General features: G+C 46.0%; 2 protein-coding genes across 2 annotated transcripts in view; both read right to left on the bottom strand.

The window, feature by feature from the left end:
• The window catches only part of itgb5 (integrin, beta 5), a 34,518-nt gene extending 14,054 nt beyond the window's left edge, over positions 1-20,464 (bottom strand). Inside the window, exons 1-11 of the mRNA XM_060040752.1 lie at positions 19,599-20,464; positions 19,181-19,266; positions 18,820-19,012; positions 18,331-18,580; positions 16,915-17,083; positions 15,199-15,360; positions 14,125-14,220; positions 13,921-14,010; positions 12,310-12,444; positions 6,971-7,145; positions 6,352-6,606 (exon numbers count right to left, since the gene is read on the bottom strand). Of these exons, the coding sequence (XP_059896735.1) occupies positions 6,352-6,606; positions 6,971-7,145; positions 12,310-12,444; positions 13,921-14,010; positions 14,125-14,220; positions 15,199-15,360; positions 16,915-17,083; positions 18,331-18,580; positions 18,820-19,012; positions 19,181-19,266; positions 19,599-19,677 (1,690 nt within the window). The 5' untranslated portion in view covers positions 19,678-20,464. The remainder of the gene's footprint in view (positions 1-6,351; positions 6,607-6,970; positions 7,146-12,309; positions 12,445-13,920; positions 14,011-14,124; positions 14,221-15,198; positions 15,361-16,914; positions 17,084-18,330; positions 18,581-18,819; positions 19,013-19,180; positions 19,267-19,598) is intronic.
• Positions 20,465-20,596: 132 nt separating this feature from the next.
• Positions 20,597-22,788, bottom strand: rbm44 (RNA binding motif protein 44). The gene is made up of 4 exons (XM_060040779.1): positions 22,637-22,788; positions 22,255-22,328; positions 21,810-22,041; positions 20,597-21,338 (listed from the first exon to the last, which is right to left on the bottom strand). Exons 2-4 carry the CDS (start codon positions 22,317-22,319, stop codon positions 21,045-21,047), a joined length of 591 nt encoding a protein of 196 aa, XP_059896762.1. The 5' UTR covers positions 22,320-22,328; positions 22,637-22,788; the 3' UTR covers positions 20,597-21,044.
• Positions 22,789-22,855: the final 67 nt, after the last annotated feature.

The raw sequence follows: 22,855 nt of genomic DNA, 5'->3' as shown, positions 1-22,855 counted from the left end.
TGATGTGAAATGGTGGAAGTGGTGTTGTTGGTAGAGCTAGGGGTATTTTTGTTGATGGTTCATGATAAGGGCCAAAATAAAAAGGCTAACCAATTCTGATGGCACAGAAGGCCATCTCTCACTGCTGTTTATTTGTTCAGCTAAAGCATCGCATTCATCACAAGAATCTCAGAGATAATTTCAAGGGCCCACTCAGTTGATATGAGCCTCTATTCCATATTCTTCAAACTCTTTCTTTTGGTTTTGGAAATTGCCTACTGAAAGGAAAGCCCTCATGAAACCATGCATGTGGATTGAGAAACAGGTCGTTATTTACACTAACAGCTTGGGTAATTATCCAAGCGTTTTTCCATTCTCAACACCTCAGTGTTTCAAACAGCTGCTTATAAACAGACATACGCACACTCTGAACAGCAATTGCACGTTAAAAAAAAAAGTGTAAGAAATGCAGAAAAACAAGGCATAATTTAAAAGTGAAGATGAAATGAGATTTTCCAAGCACAGTTGTATCACTGTATCAAACAACAAAGGAGCATTGTCTTCCCAAAACACAGACGCAAACTCACCCAAACAAACAGAAACGCACTCAGTGTTGGGGCACATGGAACAACTGTATGCTGAACGCAGTCTCACTAAAAGGTAAGCCCTTCACAGCCATGAACACTTCAAACATTAAAGCGTTACTATCCATCTCGGCCGGTAAATAAACAGCAGGAGAACTACATCTCCATCTGGTTCCCACTCCTCAGCACACAACCCGGCCCAGGAGCTCTGCTCTTGTTTGTTGTGTTACCATCTCCTCCTGCTTCAGAAGCCTAGAGTCCACACACCATGCAGGCAACAACAAGCAAGCAAGCGAGCGAGCTGCTTTTGAACAGCTGGGGAAATAAAAGGAGAAAAAGATTCACAAATGGATTCAACAAGGGACTTTGGTCCATGGTTCTGTTTTGGGAATGGAATGGATGGGAGCGGGGGGAACCACCCAGAAGCTTGAGCCGACCATAAGCGTGCCGTGAGTGAACAGACAATACAATGAGAGCGATTAAAAAAACATTTCAGCAACACACAGCTCTGTGTCAAGCACTGATACTGTGAACGATTTATGCACAGTTTATACACATTTGTATCTATTTTTCCTGTATGCACGGGGCAGCACACCGAGAGTCAGGCTTTATACAGAGCCATAGATTAGACCACTGGCCTGGGGTCAATGACCTTACATCACTGGTGTGACATTGAGGAAGAGGCACAGCCCCTGTAAGCCCAATCACGTTAGCAGCGTGTAGCAGCTAAGCGCCTCGCGGCTAAAATGTGACCTGGTGCGATCCCTTCTTTAAACACAATGGGCTGCCAGAGCTGGCCGCCAGAATCCCCTTTCTGCGTTGCATTCTGCTAAATACTCCTGACCTCTTGCACTTTTGTGTAGCTTAGCATGATGCTGTCGTCGACTGCACACTGGCACTTATTAAGCACGGCCAGATGAGAAAGGGCTGAGTGCATACGATAGAGAGAGGATAGAGGAGAGAGAGTATAAAAGGGATAAAAGAGGTAAGTGAGTAATGCTTGATCTTAGTTTGACTACCAGGAAACACCTTGAAGTTTTTTCTACTTTACTGGAAGTATTACTACCTTAAAACTGGGCTTAGGGTGTTGATAGGGTTTGAGGTGGGGCGAGACTACCTGATCTGAAGGAACAGGGGGGGGGGGGGGGGGGACGGTCAAGTTCAGTCATGTCTAGCCTCCACAGAGGGCTGTTTACCTCCAGGGGGGCCGGGGATGGGGCAGGGGGGGAGGGGGGCGGAAGAGGGAACTGAAAGTTGCTACATCTATAGTGCTATATCAGAGTGCTATTCATGGCGCAGAGGCCTATGGAGTTGCGGTTTGAGTCCGATGGGGTTGTCTTTATATGGTTAGTTGGTCGTTGTCTTTATATGGTGGTATAGGGTCTACTTGCACTAGTCCAGAGCAGACAGCTCACCACCTTCATCCAAATGAAAGGTTAAGGCCACCGCTAAGATAACTCAAATAAGATCATAGCTCTTCAGGAAAATACTGGATATAAGACTTTGTGAATGTTCTGTATGTATACTGTATGAATGCAGCCCAATAGGTGGGGTAACGTCCACATGGCTGACATTATGAAATGAAAGAGATCATATACCTTTCTGATTATATCAAGAGAATGAGGAATGAGGTTCTGTTTGACATTCTGCCTCACAGCTGATTATCATGTACGGTCATGTATCTTAAAGGTTTCAAAGCCTGTTGCACAGGTATGTATAGTTGTATATGTATGTAGGTATGTATAGTTGTATATCAATATGTATAGTTTAAGATGTTCAAAGAAATATCAAGATGTTTAAATAATAAATAACCAACAAAATGGTCACAATTTCAATAAATCACCTTTAACATGTTTCATAGACTGCGCTGTAGCGTCTTCTCCTTTGTAATTAGTGTGGAATGAAAAGGCCTCCGAGGTCGACAACGGGACCAGCCTGCCAGGAATCAGCCCTGAACATACACACTAATTGCTTCACGTTCTTCTAAAACCACAATAAAGACCAATACAAACCACAGCCAACCAATCAAACACACTGCAACGTAGAGGTAGTAAAGCAAAAGCTCCCAGTTCCAAAAGTTGGATCCAACTGACTTACAGCCGCCCGACTTAAAGGCTTAACCTTAATTTATCAAGAGTGTTGGCCCTCAAATCTCTACAATCGTGTGGCATTTCGTGGCAGATTCCAGCCATTAGCGCCGTGGTTTGAGGTGTCAGAGGGAAATGGCAGGATGGAAGTCAGCCTACGCCTACGGTTTGAAAAGGGAATGAGCTGTGTTTGGACATGTTGTAGCCAGCGCTACTGGGATCAGCTGAAACCATAATCCATCGCACCCGTCTATGGCTGGAAGGCTCCATCTTCACTCTCAATGAAAGACAGACTTGTATGAATTATCACTGTTGTAAGTCAAAGGTCTGTCTTCCCCTCCCAACACACACACTCCAACGTCAAGGAAGTCATCATTCTTTTAATGTAGCCTGGCATGGCACAAACACAAATCAATACACACGCCACTTGAAATGACATACAGACAGACAGACAGACAGACAGGCAGGCAGGCAGACAGGCAGACAGAGAGTGGGGTAAGTGTGCTTCAAAGTGTGCAAGCCCGGGAAATACAGCCGTTCTATTTCTGCATTTCTGTACGACCACTGAGCAGCTGTCTGAGATCACCGTGTAGATCCAGCTGCAGTGGGCTGGGGAGATAATTGCCATGGTGTGGCAAAGGGGAACTGGAGCTCTGCATGCATGGCTCCACTGGGAAATGCTCTCTTAGGACTAAACATGTCTGCTTCAAACGAAGCGTTGACGCAGACCACCACAGCCACGTGCGACTGTGCCAGATACTGCATAGCTGTATGTCCTCATATTCATTTTTTTTTTTGTTGTGTGTTTAACATTTGTTTTTCCATTAGACATTCAGTTCGCTTTCCGGTCACGGGGATACAGACATAAACACAAAGAGACTACTAAGAGTGTTGTGAAGCAGCAGTGATTCAGTACATTTCCATGGATTGGGTGAGGCAGTTTCATTTGTGGAACTTTCCATCGCTTGTGTATAGACCGCAACATCAAGGGTGCTGCTGGGAGAGAGGATGAAGAATTGGGAGAGTCTTGCATCACAAAATGTCAAGAAACAAGCAAGTAAGAAGTTGGGCTCATTTTGAGACCCATCTTATCGTTTTGTGTTGGGGGGCTGAATCAACGATGAAGAAAGATAAGAACTAATTTAATTTCACTGATGCTGTAATTAATTTATGAAAAGCTTTCCGGCTGTGAAATTCACTTTTCCTGCAGGATTACAGCAAGAAAGAAACAAAGAAAAAACTATACATTTCCAGCTTATCAATATGTTTCTTTTAGCACTCGAGTCGTTGTGATCAAGACAAGCCCTGTTGTAACTAGTGTACAACAAAACGGTCTAGATCATTTAAAAAAGAAACCTCATGTCGTCACCACACACCACATATGCACATCCTGCATGCATGCCCACCCACCCACCCACCCACACCCACACACTGCACGCCGGGACAGATAGGAACCACAGCTGGGTATGGCGTGCGTCCGCATACTCCACTGTGTCCAACGTGTCTGGCCTCCTGCTGTGTCCTCCCCTTCAACTCTATTCCACGCGATATTGGAAAACCTGCAAGATGAGTTGCTGCTAAACACATCAAATACCGTGGCCCTTAAAGGTTAAAGACGACGACAGCGCTGCAACACAATAAACAAGGGCCCCGGAAGTAACAACCAAGCAGAACTCTAAGCCTCTCGAACAAGTCCGCGGCATCCGTTGTGCACGCCAGAGACTCTCTTTGAATAAGCATTCCTTTGAAATATCAACAGAGAAATGGCAAAAAAATTCACTAAGGAATATAAACTGTGGTTTTAAAGCGCCAATCATCTTTAATTCAGTTTTCATCTGCAATTAAGCAGAGACCAGGTCAACTCGGACCACTGTGTATTGGTGTAGGAGAGGGGCTCTGGCACACTGCAGGCCAGCTGTCTCTCTGTAAGCTGGCATCCATTTGCCTTGGCTCATGCTAATGCTGAGGCTTAAGACCCACTGATGCAGGACTCGACATCAACGTCTTTTCTTTAATTCTGTTTAGGGGCTACTGCCACCTTGGTCATTCTTCCATCAGTGTTAGCATGCTTCAGTTTACTTATCTCACAGACCTCACAAATTGAGTGTTGATGTTAAACAGGCCCTCTTCAGAGTAAAGGTCTCCGAAGATAATGGCCAGAAGAGGTTTATGAGAAGATTACAATTTAGGAAGACAGGGAAAATGCTCAAATTTGCAGAGTTGTGAGAAAATGCATCCTGCTGGTTCCCTCTTTGCATAACCAGCTGTGCCTTAAAGCACTTTACCAGTCGGACATGGACAGGAGCCCGACTTCCCAGACGGCAACCTCAGTACAAGTGGGCTGCTCTCGACGGAGCGTGACCAATCACGGCTCTGCTCAACGCTATTTAACACTTTACATGTTTACCAGGATGAGTGACGAAAGGCTGGCCTTCCCTTCCTGTGAGGAACACGATCAGACCGACACTGTGTACTATACAGGCCGCACTGTGGTAATAATTAACTGATTAGGAGAAGTGAAGGGAGGACTACCGCTTGGTGTCATTAGGGGCTCATTACTGGGCACGCCATGCTGAGAAAGGAAAGTAACCAGAAAAAACAGAGAGAGGCTTCCAGAAGGAACTGGAGTGTTAACATTTAATGACCGTCTATGGATCACCACCAGCTTAGAAACAAGCAGCCCTTCTATTACGGGAACGTTCAGAGAGGTCCAGCATCGCTTTATGTTTCGGCACCGAAAGCACCAATCGGCTCTGCATGGACAAACGGAGCCAGGCATTGTGTGAGAGGAGCTGGCCCCCGGCTATTACAAAGCGTTCTCTGTGGTTTCTGAGGCACATCTATTGGCTTGGGGATGAGCCATGTCCCCCCCTCCCCCCTGCCTTCCCTCCCTCACCAAAAACACACAGATACTCTGCAGAACTGGCCTCAGCACACAGTGAGGAATGGACCCGATGTTCTGGCCGGAGAACCGGCCTGGTTGGTTAAGTATGGCTGAGCAGATACACCAAGCCAACCAGCCTGTGGAAAACAAAGACTTGGACCGGACTGTAGGGAGGCCAACTGAAACACGGACGGCTTAGAAGGAAAAGTGGGTTTCTAGAGGCCACTTCTTCACATGCATCTTTTATTAAGAGAGTATTTGAATGCTTTGGGTTGAAGAAATGAAAGCATGGAAGTGTTTTGACAAGTGTGGATCTCTGTGAAGCTCTGTTTCAAATAAACTGCACATGCATATTAAAAAAACTTTTTTTCAAGACAAGAATACAAGCATCCATCAACAACCCGTACTCAGAATAGAACAGAAGACTCAAATCATTTCAGCGAGTGCAAGCAGACATGCCCAGAACATGTTTGAACATTCGATTTTCAATAATGATTATAACCTACACTGTTCCTCAGATTTCATGCATATCTAGAACTTTTTTTACCTTCACATACCATAAATACCATAATCCCCATAAAATCATCTTTAGCGATCAAAGCCAAGACAACCTTATACTTCACCGCCCCACCACTTAGAAGAAACGACTCAACAAAACAGCTCACGAGTTGAAAGACCATAGCCTTCCAGCTCTCTCTTTCTTCCTCTCATGCTCCAGCAGACTCCATCATTCAATAACCAGACAGAGCTCAGCTCCCAGAGAAGACTGCACCCTGGGAGGGGGGGGGGGGGGGGGCAAAGCACAAAGCTCTCCTACCTGCGCAGAGGACCCCCTTGTGGCGGGCGCACGAGAAGTCGTCGCACTCGCAGAAGCTGCCGTAGACCTTGCCGAACTCCGACTCGTAGCACAGGCACTGGTTGCAGCTGCACTCCCCTCGCCCGCTGCACATCCGCTTGCCCTCCGCCTCCCTGCAGGCGCCCAGGGGGTTGTTGCCAGACTCGCCCTCCTGACACTCACAGTGGGAGCCCAGGTAGCCCGGTTCGCAGTAGCACTTCCCGCAGGTGAAGGTACCTGGATCCGGAGAAGGGTTGGACTCGGTCAATAATGGTAAATGGTAAACTGCCTTTTTTTGGAACCAGAGGCCACCCAAATGGCATTACAATATTGCCTGACATTCAGCCATTCATGCACACATTCACACACCGACGGCGGCGTCAGCCACACAAGGCAACAGCCAGCTCGTCGGGAGCAGTTAGGGTGAGGTGGCTGGCTTTCTCAGGGACACCTCGACACCCGGCTAGGAGGAGCCGGGGATCGAACTAGCAACCTTGCAACCCGCTCCACCTCCTGAGCTACATGCTGCCCGTAGAACACATGCGGCGTGCGCGCGGAGAGAGCGCGCGGTCGACGGCGGGGGGGGAGGGGGTGCGCTCACCGGCGGAGCTGCAGACGCTGCTGTCGGTCTGCGCGGCCCGGGTGCAGCCGCAGTCACAGCTGTAGTCCACCGTCACCTCCAGCCGGTCTTTGAAACCCACCGGTTTGATGGTGAAGCTCTGGCTCGCTGCTCCTTTGGGGCAGCTCCTCGCCTCCACGTTCACGTCAAAGGACACCTGCAGAGAGGTGCCAAGGGCCAGACGTTAGGAAGGTGTCATGGATTCAATCTTTCACCTTCAGCGCTCTCTCTTGATTTAACTCTGAGCCTAGGGTTAATGCGGAGTGTGCGTAAGAGAGCGAGGGTTGGGAACTCTACGTGACCCCCCTGCTGTGTGTCCTGTCCTAGAATAGCCCCAGGGGGAGGGGGGGGGGAGAAGAGATTTCAGTAAAGGGTTTGATGTGGCTTGCTAGCATAAACCGTGCAAGTTCGTCAAGATAAAACATGTTGTTCGGCGGAAGGAGCTCGTGTAGACATGCCGGTTTGGACTCGTAACGACGTGAGCCTTTGAGGCTCCACTCCACTACGTGTTCATCCGAAATCACCCAACAGCAACACTGTGTCTGCCAGCTCGGTGGGGGGGGATTGCAATTCTCAAACTCTACTGTTCTTTTCCCCTCAAAATAGGGAATATCTGGTTGAAAGACATGGAAAGTATTCATGGCTTGAGCGTGGGCGTTAAGACGATGGGATGAAGACAATAACAGTTATGGAACACATTTTTTTCCTGTACTGAAGGCTGTGTGTGAATACAGCTTTAAGGAGGTTTAACTAGAGCTCCCGGGCAGTGGACGGCACACACTGGGTAGCAACAGAGAAAAAGACATTCTATGCTTTGAAAATCCCGCCAGAGGTTTAAGGTCTTGAGAAAGGCAACGTTTGCGACTCCAAACCAACACATATATTAGGCCTTCGCAGCCACTGTGGGATCTGTTGATGTTGGCTACAGCGTGTGTGAACGAGCAAAGTTAAGGGAAAAGGAGAGGGGGGGGGGGGGACTTTAAGTCACCTAATATAAACAAAAACCTCTGTTTATTACACCTATTGACAATAGCGTAGGAGCGGTTTGAAGTGCGGCCGTCTCCGTGTCCTGCTGTGAGCAAATGGACCCCCACTCTGTTTCTAATCTTCAAAGCACTATCTAAACCAGACTAAACTAGAAACTGTATTGGCTATTATTAAAGCTCCAACAACTTTAGAAAAGGCGGTAAAACACCCCGGAATCAAGACTGCCTTTCCTCCGAGAGTAAAGAGCTAGGAGACTAAACTCTAGATGCAAGTAAGGGAGGGTGGGGTGGTGATTGAGCAGTGATGCAGCAATCATGAATTTTGCCGTTTCCAGAATGCATGACAGACAGTTAATTGCTCGGTCAGAGAGGAAGTCAAGCTAGTGGCAAACCTTTGGAGAATGCACGTTAATTAGATAAAGTTCTACTGGCATGGCTCACCAGTAACCTCAAATGAGCATGTGGAGTGAATGGTAGCAACAAGTCAGGCTGAAAAATAAAGTAATGAAACTAAAGCTGGTTTTCCCGTTGACACACAGGGTTGGCTTTGCGCAAACCCAGGGAGCAATAAACTGTTTGGTTGCCTTAAACTGTAGTGGACACATTAGCGACACAGCAGCGTTATCGACGTATAAACGGCATTGTAATGCATTTTGTGTGATTCAGAGCTGAATGTGTTTGTTTATCTTTCTTTTGCCTATTAATGATAAATAGCTGATGCTTGTTTGAGGTGTAATTCTAATTACTGACTGGAAGACTATCATTTGACTGCATAAATAAATGATGGAATTTACTTTGGCTTTCGTGTTTCAGTTGTTCATTAATGATCATCATTGTTTTTAATGATTGTAAGAATTGTTAAATAATCGCTAAATCTTTAAACGAACGATAATGATCCTAATGGGAGGGGATGGCACGTGGCAAGATTTGGCAGAAGCCTTCCCATAGATGAGGCCCAGCGACCGGGCAACTGCTTGATCCGAATCCGTACACGGGTACCATTTCAGAATGTCAAAGCATGGTGGCGTTGTGATGTGCACGTGGCTGTTCTCACATACGTGGCTGTTCTTACATGTGATTGTGCAACGACACGTTGGACAATCACAGGCGTCATTCTGACAGACAATTAAAACAAGCGTGATGAGGGAGACCGGAAATCATGGCAGGAGGAACAGTCCTCGAGCTCAGACAGTAAGGGGCAACTTAACAACATAACAAGCAACCAGATGAGATTTACAGAACACGTGAGTCACAAGGAGAGCGCCTCGCCCAATCATGAGGCTTCGTTAGGACCACTACGAAGTTGACCAAACCAAGGGGGTTGGTGAGGAGACACCAAGGGTGAGGTTGGGTCAAAGCAACCCAATTTGACTAGATTTCATACTCCAGGATCATCCCAGGGCCAAAGAACTGACGGATTCAACTGACGATTCCACCTTGATTGAACCTCCCTGGATCAAAATAAAGAAACAAGATCTCTTGTTTGAGGTGTAGAGTAAAAAACATGTCCTCAAAAGGGTGGGGTGGGGGGGGGGGGGAGGTGGGGTTAAAGTAGTTCATGTAGGTTGGCAAAAGGCCAGCCTACAGTTATATCGCACCCAAGCAATAACAAACCAGCAAAGCAGAATGCGTTTCTTGTTTCCTCTTATGAGATTCCCATGACTACAGTGTGTGTGGGGGGGGGGGCGGGGGGCTTCATCATCCAAGCCCCATTGCCGTGGAGGACAAAAATATATGTTGATTCAATGATTATGACTTCTTGGTCGTAAAAAAAAACAACAACAACAACAAAAATAGGATGCTTCACGCCTCGGGTGTGGAAAAAAAACAAAACGGCCCATCATGTAATTAAAATGTTTCTGTTTGTTTGGACAGGACATCTTGTAAGGAGATGAGCGAGGCGGTGGCTCCACCCGGGCCCATTCATATACATGAGGCCCATTCAGGGCTCTGTTCCCGAGAGTGTCGCTCTCACAAGGAGGCCGGCTCAACCTCACCAAATCCGGGGCGAGAATTTCTCCCCTTTCCATTTCTCCCGTTTCTTTCAGGGCTCGTGGTCTCACAAGCCCCCCCCCCCCTTCTGCCCGGCCTTTATGGAGGTTCATTGAGATGCACCGGCAGTGGGCAGGGCCATGGAGGCCGAGCACCATAGAAATACCCTGGCTGACACCTAGGTCGGGTCCCCCATCCCACATCCCAAGTGGAGGGGTCCCAGGACTCAACTGAGTCTCCCTCTGACAAATGTGGAAAAGATTGAAGCTGAGATAGAGAAGAGGAAGAGGGGGGAAATTCAGAAGGTTGGAGCTTGCCTTTACAAAGTAGCCACTCGCTCGCCATTTCAATTGATCTCTGAGCCCACGAGCCAATACGATTGGTCGCCCTGCATAATGTGCAGGAGCTGGCGGTGGGAGCGCGGCAGGGGTCAGTGTTTGTGATTTGAACTGAACAAAACTCAAAGCGATTAAGCTGTGTAAGGATCCAGTGTCACCTGACCTGGCTTTTTGTTCAATGAGACAGGAGGGGGACAATGCATTCCACTAGGGTTGACATGTTGGACATGGGCCCATGTTAGGGCGAGAGCACGTAAGAGAGAGAGACAGAGACAGAGAGGGAGAAGAAACCCTAGTCTTCTGCCATTCAGTAGATATGAATAGGATCCCAACTTCTATTCTAGCTCATAGCTCTGAAAGCCAAAGGAGATCAGTCTGTGAGGTAAACAACTTAAGTTATTAGTATTTCATTTCCAAGCATGGCCCCCTCCCTCCTACCCAGCTTAACCAAACTATACACAACTCTCAGTTCTGCATCCTTTACAATATGATTCATGAGTTCATTAGTGTAGGCAATCCACAAGCATGGAGGAAACTAAACAGACCTACAGACTGTACAGTGACATCTATGGAGTGAAATCACTTTATAAAATAAATACATTCCAGGAGTGATTGTATTTCTTTTTTCTAAGAATACTTTATGAAGATAGAAGGAATTCTGAACTTAAAGATCTCCTCCGACTTTTCTGGTCTTAATTTTGAAATTTAAACAAGTGAGCAAGTGTTTAGCGCTCTGCACAGCCATCCCAGACGGTCAGCAGGGAATACGTCTAAATGCATGTACGTCATTATTTGACACCTTAGTATGGTTAAACATGACTATAAATCATTAGAACAACGTTTATTGGTCATAAAAGTAAAAAAAAAGCATAATAGGTGCTCTGTAAGGAACAGGCTAAATCAGTGGTCAAATGAGATTAAACTTTGTTCCATAATACACAAAAATATATAATTATACAAGCAATCACATTGCAAGAGTCAATGATGTCATTACTATAGCAAAATGTAAACCTATAATCTGCAATTCATGCTGATAGTGGATGGCCTTCAGCCCTACAACATTTGTTTTGATTTCGATATTGCTACTTCAACTACAAGCCAACTCCACTGGAAACACTCTAATCTTTTCACTTCCCATAGCGAGGGGCTGTTGTTTCTGTAAAAAATATATATTTTTTAATAGAATGTAAGAAGAGCCATAAGCAGCTATCAAGTGTATTCTTACATTGAGTTAAGTCGGTTTCCCAATTGATGTAACCTACACTGGACTGTGTCCTACAGTGGACTGGTTTCACAAAATTAACCCATACTATATGCAACAACGGTGGTAGAACAGTATCAGACTCAATCATTGGCCCACACGTGCTGGTGATGTCCATTTAACGATTTAAAGCAACACAACCTTTCCTCCACTCCTACAACTGTTTTACTTGATCAAACAGAAACTCCACCTAGAGAGGGTTTAAAAGGTCTCCAGGCGTTCGTCACCAGCTGCCCGGTCACAACCTCACGCTCAGTGACTCGACAGGGCTAATGCTAGCAGGGAATCTGTTCACAGCATGTGGACATTCCTCACAGCCCTCCTGGGCACCCTGGTTCAGAGGAGGGCACCCCTCCCATGTTCAACAGGAAACAGAGGAAGGCTGAGAGAGTCATTGTGATCTCTGCCAAGAGCTAATCTCTTAAGTCTCTCGCTGTTTAGCGACATGGAGCTGTGTAAAGCTTGCTCAAAATAACAATAACAAACGGAAGCATTTTTTAGATGTTCTTCAAAGTTCTGTGTAATTACCAGGCAGAGTATGGTAAGAACAGCCAGTTACTGCGGAACGCCCTCAATTTGACTCAATATTATAACATCGTGTAACACCTCTGGTATAATGCATCAAGTATCTTCGTTGTAATGTTAGCGGATTAAATACATACATTATACGTGAACTGTGTAAAACTGAAACCATTCTCTTCTGAATAATGCCTAAATGATGTGGGGCTGGAAGGCGGTACTCACGGTGTCCCCTATCTTCAGGTCAGAGCACTTCCGGAGGCCCGGTAGCGGCTGTCCGTCCTGGCAGGTGGCGGTGAAGGACAGACTGATGTCCTCTGGTTGGTCCGACACGGTCAGCTCCACTTTGGACCGGATGTTCTGGAAGGGATGAGCATGGTCCACTTATTTGTTAATAATCTTAATGGACAGGAAAAAGATGAAAAAACAAACAAAACACAATTTTAATGCCATAAACATTCAAGACAACTAGAAGTGTTCCGAGCCCTTGTGCATCAAGTTAGCATGCAAACATTTTGCAGATCCTTGAAACCTAAGCTGTGTTAATGTGCTACCACACAGCTATTAATAATAAAAGTGGTAGATGTTTGAGTCTGCTAGCAGGCTGGCTGGATGGGCAAAAGGCCTCAAGTGAGGCAAGCCTTAGAATTGCTTGGGCGGGTTGCCACAGCTAATTTACACCAACTGTAAACCTCAGAGTGGGCATGGATCCAGGTCATATATACACAGGGGAAGAGACACGACAGCTTGTACAACATGTGTCAAATGAAACACTTAGGCACAGACTGCTGTGGAAGTCCCGAAACCATCAACGCACACAAACAAACGTTGTCACACTCACACACTTAAGACACTTAAGTCGGTTTTGAATAAAACCCTTTCTCATTTCGAGTGGTGTGCGTTACCAATCTCAGGTTGGGGAATACAGTTTAGCAGCTTGGATGGGAATAACATCAGACGGTTAACATGTTCTCCTGAGCACAGACCCTCCCACTGAAACTTTCAGTGTGAGGTCTTTGTTTGACACCTGCTTTATTTAGCGAGGACACGCTGCCCCTTTCCTGTTGCCATCAGACGCGAGAGTACTTCTTTGCGGCTGAAAGGGGCAAGGAGAACTGCTGCGCCTATGGACAACACTGACTCAACAACAATGATGATTTAGATATGGTCAATTAATTTGTATTACTCCTCCGTCATTGAATCTGTTAATTAAGGAAGGGAAGGGGTTTTTTTAGGGGCTTTTTAGGGGTATTTGTGTTAGTGGAATGAGGACAGAAGATTACCTCCACAATTATGAACATCCCTTGTTTTGAGTGTGGCTAAATGAACAGGGAATCTGCAGATTTCAACCAGTTCAAAGACTTTTTAATATGTTTATTCAGTTCAACTTAAAGCACAAATTAATAAAATGTTATTACCCAATGGCTGCTATCCTCAACCTTGAATTGTTTTTAAGTAAACAAAATTATTTGTATGGATATTTGTCCTTATTTGTTTAACTCATGCACGCCGTGGGACGCAAATTAATAGCTATTTCACATTAAATATCGATGTTTGACAGTTATTGGTTGGAGGTTTATTATTTTTCATCTCCAAACCGTCCAAAAACATAATTAAGACCAATGCAACTTTATTTAAAACTTTTTTATGCCTTTTGATGGCGTTCAATTTACATATCTAATTTCATGACTCTTTAATGTGTTCTATATCTCCTTGGATACACAGAATTGAACCTTATTTGAAGCCACAATACAAAGCTCCTCTAAAACCACACATCAATCCATCTTTCCTACAATCTTCACATTGATATAAGAAGCATCCATGTTCTTTACTTACGTTGTAGGCATTGACGATCAGTTGAATGATGTTCTTTGAGTCCATGTCGAGGATTTCAACTGTCGTTCCCGGAATGAGGGCAGTATAATTCTTCAACAAGGCAAAAAAAAAACCGAAACACAAACAAAAATCACAAGGGGAATTACTTCATGATCAAATCATTAATACGCATTAACTGAGCAACAGATAGAAAGACAAAACTACCTTGTAAATTACGTAATACCTCCTCGTCACCGCAAAGATGAGATAGATATTATTTTCGGCCAGTTTTTCTCCTAGCAGACCGAGAGAGGGATAATCCTGTGGAAATAGAAACATTTCTCTATCATAACAGAAAAAAAACTTTGGCCAGACAGGAAGTGGGTGAAAGGAAGTCATCACCATACTGATATCAGTGTTATGTTTACATAGGACTCCCTGCCAAGAGAACGAGTTAAAAAAAGAGAGGCCAAAGGGCAGAGTAAGAGAACCAGCGTCTTATTATATTTCACTCATTCCATTACCCGTCTGTGAGCCAGGCTTCTGCAGTTAACTGCTGCCGTTTGTGGTGTTCTTTGTGGCCCTGAATTTGAGTCAATGTGCGGGGGAAATCTAGGATCTGACCAATGACAACTATCCAATTGAATCCATTCTAATTTATTTGGGTGGGGAAATCCAGGCAAAGAGAAAAAATCTCAGTCAATCCACTACATACAGACGGAGGGATTCAATTCGAAATTCCTGACTTCGTACTAACAGAATTTCCGCACGTCCTTAATCAAATAAAATTAGCCATTGGCCCAAGTTATTCTGGAATAACTGACTTTAGAAATCTGTGTCTGTTTAAGCCCCTGCAAATGGTTAGCAGGATTTAAGTGCTTTAATACAGAGATCCACATTTACAGTTTATTGCCGTTCAGTTGATTTGTTTGAAGGGACTATTTGCTCTGTGTGTTAGTGGCATCACCGTAGATGCACATAAAGCCAATTAGGTTTTACTAAGAGCCATTGACCAATCACATGATTCTCAATAATATTAATCTATATCCACTATTTCTTTCTAGGGTAGTGTTTTTATATCCAATATGCATGAAAATAAGTTGAGAGCACTTAAACTCAGTTAAAACAAGGCCTCTTTGTCTAGCGATACGCGTCGTAACACAATACATGTGCCACTGCTGTCAAACAACTACAAAAAGAAGCAGGATACAACACTGCACTTTCTAGAAGGTGGCTAATCTCTTCTTCCAGTCTCAGATGATCCGATTAAGTGTGGAGCTGTATCGTCGCCACGGTTACCATCTGGGTGGAAGCACTGTTCTCGTTGTTCTTGTCCAGGTGACACTCTCCGTCATTGGGATTGACCAGCCCCCCCAGCTTCCCGTCCAGGGCCAGGTGGGGCACGTCGTCCGTGGCGAACACCAGAAGGTGGAAGGCCTCCTTCCTCCAGCCGATCTCCTCCTGGTGGGGGTTTGGGGGGACCAGGGCAGAGGGATCAGAAACGCCGCCCCTATGCAACACTTGAGATCCATTATCGTGACGCGTGGATACCCTGGAGCTTCATATGAACAGGGAGAGGTTCTGTATGGTGGATTTTTACAATATCGCACTCAACGATTTATTATACTATTGTATAATGCAGATCATAGACATATTGGAACATGATTGCAAGAGCCTGAAACCTTGCACTATGAAGCCATTTAAGATAAACAGCAATTTTGTGAAATACAATCAAAGATGGTGCATTCAATAGAACGGACATGACATCACCTGCCTTATCCTTGTTAAAAAATAATCCAGAGCCACCCAGTGCAGGCCGGGCCTGGGTCAACACCACACAAAAGGAGCAGACAATAGAACAAGTGAGGATTTGACAGGGCCGCTGACTAATGCCATAGGGCTCATCAAACAGAACCGTTGTTGCAACACCAGAGGTATGAACACCACTGTTTACACTTCCAGTAGTTCCCTAAACCCCGGCTACAGTGCACAGTGGCCAGGTGTTCTTCTCTGGCTAATAAAAGGGCCCTCTGGAAGTGGCCACCAGAGGAGTGGCCGTATCATTCAGCCTTCGCGGTCTACAGATAGACCACACCAGGAGCTTTGTGTTCCTATCACGGCCCTGGTGGGTTCGGTCACCATCAGCCCCTCTTGAGGGATTAGGAGACACCCCTTAAAACGTGCTGGTTTCTGCTGGCGCTGTGGTTCCCACAGGGAAGTGAAGCTAAATAATCACGTGATAATAAAAATACTTTTGCAATCGTATATTTATCGAAACACACATTTTCTATATTGCTTCTTCATGCTGGGAAAAGTGACCCAATTGCCTGCAAATACCGGTGATGTAATGATTCCTTACACTGGATAAAATATAAATATCATCACCCGCCACCCCCCCCCCCCCGCAGAACGTGGCAACGGAGGAGTTCCAGTAGACTTAATTACAAGGCAGAAGCTACTGGAGGGGAGGAGGAGGAGGCAATCCTTCACTTCCTGTGGGAGACAATTGACCGGGGGAGCCCCCGTTACAAGATTGCGACCTTGCTGGTCAAGTCTTTCTCGTGCATGACCAGCTGCTCCACAGTGCACTTCCTCATGACCCCCCCCCCCCCCCCCCCCCCCCCCCCACACACACACACACACACACACACACACACACACACACACACACACACACACACACACACACACACACACACACACACACACACACACACACACACACACACACACACACACACACACACACAGCCTTTAATTAACAAGTTAAAAAAGGGGGAAGATGCCTCCAGTAGCTATACAGAGACCTCCCCAACCACTTCCCCACCCCATCCCCTGCAGCTGTATTCATGCTTACTCAGCAGTCTCTCCCCATAGTCATGTCAAGCCTCATTCATTGATCCCCATCAACGGTTTCCATCTACATCCTACATGTTCGAGAAATGGTGAAGCAGAATCCTCCCCCCCCCCCCCCGAAAACATCCCACCTCAGAAGGAGAGGCTTTTCCCGCTCACCTTGCAGACGGCGGCCTGCACTATGGCGTCGAAGCCGCCCTCCGGAGCGTCCCGGTTGCGCGACACCATCTGCTTCTGCACCTCCTGGTTGAAGCGGTCCACCTTGTCCGTGAGCGACAGGACGTGGCGGAAGCCAAAGGATGGCACGCAGTTGGGGAACAGCTTGTATCTGTGGAGATGGAGAGGGAGAGGGTTGTGGGGAACCAGTCTGCTACATTAAGGGCAACCATGAGCCTTCCCCAGTGGCGTTTTGAAGTCATCTTCTTTTGCATTACATTTATGCATTTGTTGTTTAGCGCCTTGTGACCAGGGCTTATGTGCCCTGAGGCCTCCAATATTATACAGTAGTTATGATTCGCTACATATCATTTTACACATTTCTTCTCTGTCAATATGTACAAAGCTTATTTTAATTTACACACAAACACAACCGCAATTACCAATCATATCCTCTCCCAACATGATTGGCTGTTTCTGACCATACATCGCCTGAGTAAGCATCAAAATAGTTTATATATGTGTCCCCTTAATGTCATCCTGCAACATGGCAGTGTCTGACACACACACACACACACACACACACACACACACACACACACACACACACACACACACACACACACACACACACACACACACACACACACACACACACACACACACACACACACACACACTAGCCTAGTTGGGAAGTGAGGCGCGATGGCAGCCTGTTAGCTAGTCCAGAGTAATCTAACCTCCAGGGCAAACATACCCTTGCTTTCTCTCCCCATCTATTCTAGGTCTCTTTTCAGTCGACAGACATGCACACACATGGATGTAGAGAGGCAGTGGCCATTTTGGAGCACTGGCTCTCTCAACTATCAGAGGTGATGAATAATGAACCATGCATGGGATTCTCTCCCGATACATCTTTCATGAATGGTTCAAAAATAAACCCTGTGGATGTAATGTTGAAGAGCTGTGCCCGGCCTTTTTGAGCTCTCAATAGGTGGAACGATGACATGTCAGGATCATTTTGGGCCAGAAGAGACTAATATTCAAATTGGATATTTGGACAAGTGGTCATGATCATACGGCCCTGATAAAATGATCATGATCAAATTATCATGATCAGGTCATGTGAGTACGATGACCAGACTGATGGAGGCGTCCATGTTAGTTTCATTTAGTCAGAACTACCATTTCCTGTACAAATATCCCGAGTGCTGTGATGACGCCTTTGATACCTGAACCACAGAACAGTAGTTGGTTTCATGAGGTCAAAGTCTCAGATCACGTGTTGAAAGCACAATGATATTGTTCTGCTCAGCACACAAAGGCATCGTGCATGACACACATTCTGCTCAACATAAATTTGCCTCTGGATAGCATTACATTAGGACCATGAATCCCGCATCTCTCCCCTCGCCTTACCCGTTGCAGGGGTTGTTCTGATACTTGGGCTCTGTGTAGGAAAAGGGGGAAATGTTCTTGTCCACGAAGGTGCCGAAGCCCAGCCTGAAGTTGCTGGTGAGTCGGCTCATCTCCTCGGTGAGCTTGGTGCCCAGGTTGTGGATGGTCACCAGGTCGTCCTTCATGGAGAGAGAGAGGTCCATCAGGTAGTAGAGGTCCACCGGGTAGTCCTCCACCTGCCTCACCTGCACCTGGAACGACGTCTGGTCACCTGGACCCCAGGGTGGGGGGATGGGGGGGAATGAGAGTGATGATGCAGAGGCGTAAACTAGGCACAAATCGGCGGCCACAATATTTCGAAATGGAAAAAGGTTCTGGGACCGCTCTTTGCAGTTTACGACGACGCGAGTGTTGTTGAAGGAGATAATGAGGTGGATAGCCATGGTGCTTTGGACAGGCCAGGGGTTCTGTGGGGTTCTAGTCTGGGGTGAATTGGAGTGCTTGACATACCTGGCCGCAGGCTCACAGAGATCTTCTGCGGCATGATCTGGGTGACCTCGTTCTGGGAGGGTGCGGACCCTTTAGTGCTCAGCGGGTTGCTCTTCAGGATGGAGGTCTGACTGCTGGGGAACTCGATGAACTGGGCCTTGCAGCCCCGGATCTGTAGACTTTGAGTGAGGTCACATCTCACTCTTCCGAAGCCCTGCAATGATATTAAAAACAGAGCTAACTGTCAATCACTGGGCGTCGGAATGAGTATAATATGATAACTTCCTCTGGTTACAGACTCTCTCAGTGATGCTACATTCAAGAGTAGGATTTTGCTACTGTTGTGCGAAACGATGCCAAAACAACAACAATGAGCGCGTACCTCTTGTGCGCACCAGGCGCAACTGGGGTGAATTAAGATGCATTCTTCACATGATGTCGCACTGCCACTCATACACACGTTGAGACCTGAGGAAGGGGGACACTCGGTACAGAAACTCAAAAAGGACTGACCCATTTATCGCAATTTTAACCAAATATAGAGTGGCCTACTACCACAATGTCATAAAATAACATTAGGCTACCTATATCATACAACAAAAACATAAAATGTAATAGAAAAATCATGTACGCATGCATCAATGTGTAACAACAAAAACATAAGATAGCGATAACATTGCAATAGGCTACACTGTTGCTTTCTGACATTCCAGCACAGCAGTCACTGAGGCATAGAGATTAGTGCTGATATCTCAGGGCATGAGTTATATTGTAGAAAACGACAGTGTTGTATATTTTACCTTGACCGCTGTGCCAAAGTATCTCGAAAACCATGCAGCACAGAGTTGCACGCCGCAACAATGTCGCTGGGTTCATCATTGTGTCACTTGTTGGGGAAACAAAATACCTCAAAATAACTGAGTAGGCCTAACCAATACTGTCTCGTGGATTGTCCGAAGGACGTCTTAATGGATGGAGTCCACTCGGTCAATGCAAAACACCGAAGTAACGTCCACGTTGACCAGATTTGTATTCCATTCCGCGCTCATTCCGTCAAGCTGGGGGCGCCTTTACGCTTCATGTTGTGGTTGGACATTATCATCCATCATTGCAACTGCTCAATGAGCAAAACACGCAACTCAATCACGTATATAGGATAAATGACCACTGCATGTTTTCTTTAGAAACTTCGGTATCGTTCCATCTCAGTACTGGTCCACAGACGACTCCCGTTGATCCCAATCAATCAGTCACTCCATGTGTCCGAATCACATAGGTCTCTGGCTGTGGCGAACAAGGAATACAAATGTCAACAAAAAAATAAATCTACCACGTCTGGAAGTCGTGATTTCGCTCTCAAGTTTGTTTCTCGGCTTCTCCTGTACGCGACGCGTCCCTCTTGGAATCTCCGCCTATTCCCGAGGGGTCTGGCGGGGAGGGGGGCAGAGATTACCCATTAACCCTGTCGCTGCCGCGGCGTAGCGTTGATTCCTCTGGACGGATGTTTTTTTTACACATTTGGGACAGGTGCAATGAGTAAATGTCGACTATCGATATGGAAACGTGGACCACCCCTTGTCGTTTTCTCAACGCGATTGCCTGATTGCCATTCGTTAAGAACTCGCTTTTTCCAACCCTTGGTGACATCCTTTGTGTGACGTCGTGTGTCATTTACATTCCTATAGTAATACGCGCATGTCTGAGTCCAAAATCCAATAAGGCGTTTGCCTGTGACATTTAAAGAAATACAGCTGCATAATCAATATGGGAGTGAAAAAAAACTTAAATTGGTAGACAATTTCTTTACATATATTTTTTTATTGATGAATAACCACATGACTAACATTCTATGGTATTCAAACACCCATAAGTTCAAAGAATACTTACTTATGAACACAGCTTTGGTGCCTATACAAATTGAGCATATTAGAAAGAAAGGACAAGTAAGTAAAGACATAAGGAAGGCACAAAAGAAAAACAATAAACTCAACCTTTCCGGCCAAACAATTAACTTCTTCATAAACAAACAAATCACTGCTCCATAAACAACATATGGAGCAGTGGAACAACCTAGGGAACCTTCCAAACAAAACGAACATATATAGGCCTTAATATATATATAAACATAAACAAAAATGTATTTATCAAAAACTTGAGGGATCCGCAGGGTGCCGCGATGCCCCAACTATCCCTTCAGGGTGCTGCCACGCCCCCCCCAAAACTACCTCTTGAGGTTGCTGTGGTGATCACCTACTCCCTCCACTGGCTGCTGTGGCGCCGGAAGAAGACGTAGCAGCGAGCTGCTTGGACGCCATCCCCACAATGCTACTGAGCGGCAGGCCGCTGAGGCTGCCCCGGTGGCGCGTCTTCACCTCCTGCAGAGCGCCCACTATGGCCAGCCTCCCAGCCTCCGGGTGGCGCTCCTTCAGCGCGACCATCAGCTTGTGGAAGCTGCCCATGGTGGCGTGGTGCTGCGGCACGCAGGTGCCCTCCGCCGTGGGCGAGTCGCTCAGGACCTTATGCTTGTCTGGGCCGGGCACCTGTGGAGGGGAGGGGAGGGAGGTTTGGATGGCAGACTGGCCCAAAGCTTACTGTATTCACCGGAAAGAGTGTACCTCGGTTCACCATTTCTTAGAGCTGGGAGTTATTGGAAAATGTATTATCACGATAATTATGGGGAGAGGGTTCAGCATGCCGTTTAAAACATTGTCCCTGAGGGTCATAACATTAGAGTATATGGAGTTTAAAGTATCGTATAGGACCATAAAACAAGTTTCTCTGTCTCACTGAAAAACTCATATGAACTAATTAATTTTAATTCAATCTAGTTTACAAATGGGTATGATGACGAGTCAAATTCTGAATACCATTGAAAGACAATAAATGACAATTGGATATGCATGATGCAATATTGTTCATCACAAATAATGTCATCAACGGGTATTTGAGAATAGGCTTTGCCCATGGAGGTGTGAATCACATTGCTCACAATGCTGCTCGGATCCCCTCACCTTTCCCACAGTGAGGCTGGAGTGGGTTTTGTTGGCACTGGGTTTCGTTGCACCACCTGTCTCCTCTGGTACCTTGCTGGAGGCGATGAGGATCTGCAGGGCTGGACTCAAGCTCTCGGTAACCGGTCTGATGTGCTCCACATGTAAAGTGGAGCCCGGCACGCAGACGCCATTCATCTTCCCAACGGCAAACTCAGTAGCCAAAGGGCCCTTTATGGTCACCATGGCAACTCTGGAGAGAATAAAACCACCGTGAGATAGATGCCACGGATGCTTAAGATTGTCGCAACCAAAGCGTTCCACATTTACATTGAAATGAGGCCAAAAACAGAAAACAAAGTCTTGCGTTGTGTTACATCATGTATGTTCGCGAGAGTTCAGCAGTATGCGTTTCATTGCCAAGATGAATTCAAGCAATGCTTGATAGGTCAGTGAGGTGACTCACGTTAGATGGTTGCTGAAAATGAAGAATCTGACATCAGAAACGTGGTCCTTTTCAAACCACTGCATCACATCGCTCTTAAAAGAAAATAGTATTCATTAATTAGTTGGTAGGGCCCTCTACCTGCTCAAGTGTGAATTGTAATGTACGATAAATCATTTGTCACTGCCCCCTGGTGGCTGTCATTTAAAACATTCTTTATAAAACGTCATGATTTGATACTGTTCAACATGCCCATAACGAATCTGGTGACTAATCAGCACTATTCTTAAACGTCTTTTTTTTTTCGCAAATTAGAGCTGTAGTTCAGATAATAAAGAGGAAATATTCTGAAAGATGCTGCAGTGTGATGTCATGTTTAATCCACACAGGTGTAGTGGATCACCTCGGTCACATCCTTGGGGAGTCCAGAGATGACCAATGAGCTCCCCTGTTCCTCCACCTTCTTAAGCAAGCCTGGGGTAAAACAAGAATTTCAACAACCAATAAAAACAGATTGGAAGTTGGCCTACTTCACAACATCATCAGACCTAGACCCTGTCGTGCTCTTGTTGAAAGCAGATGCGTAACAACCCACAAATCAGACTTCAGACTGATAACCGAG

The sequence above is a fragment of the Gadus macrocephalus genome, chromosome 20 (assembly GCF_031168955.1).
Source record: "Gadus macrocephalus chromosome 20, ASM3116895v1".
NCBI lineage: Eukaryota > Metazoa > Chordata > Actinopteri > Gadiformes > Gadidae > Gadus > Gadus macrocephalus.
Note: the sequence above shows the minus strand (reverse complement) of the source record. Positions and strands in the feature narration are given on the sequence as shown.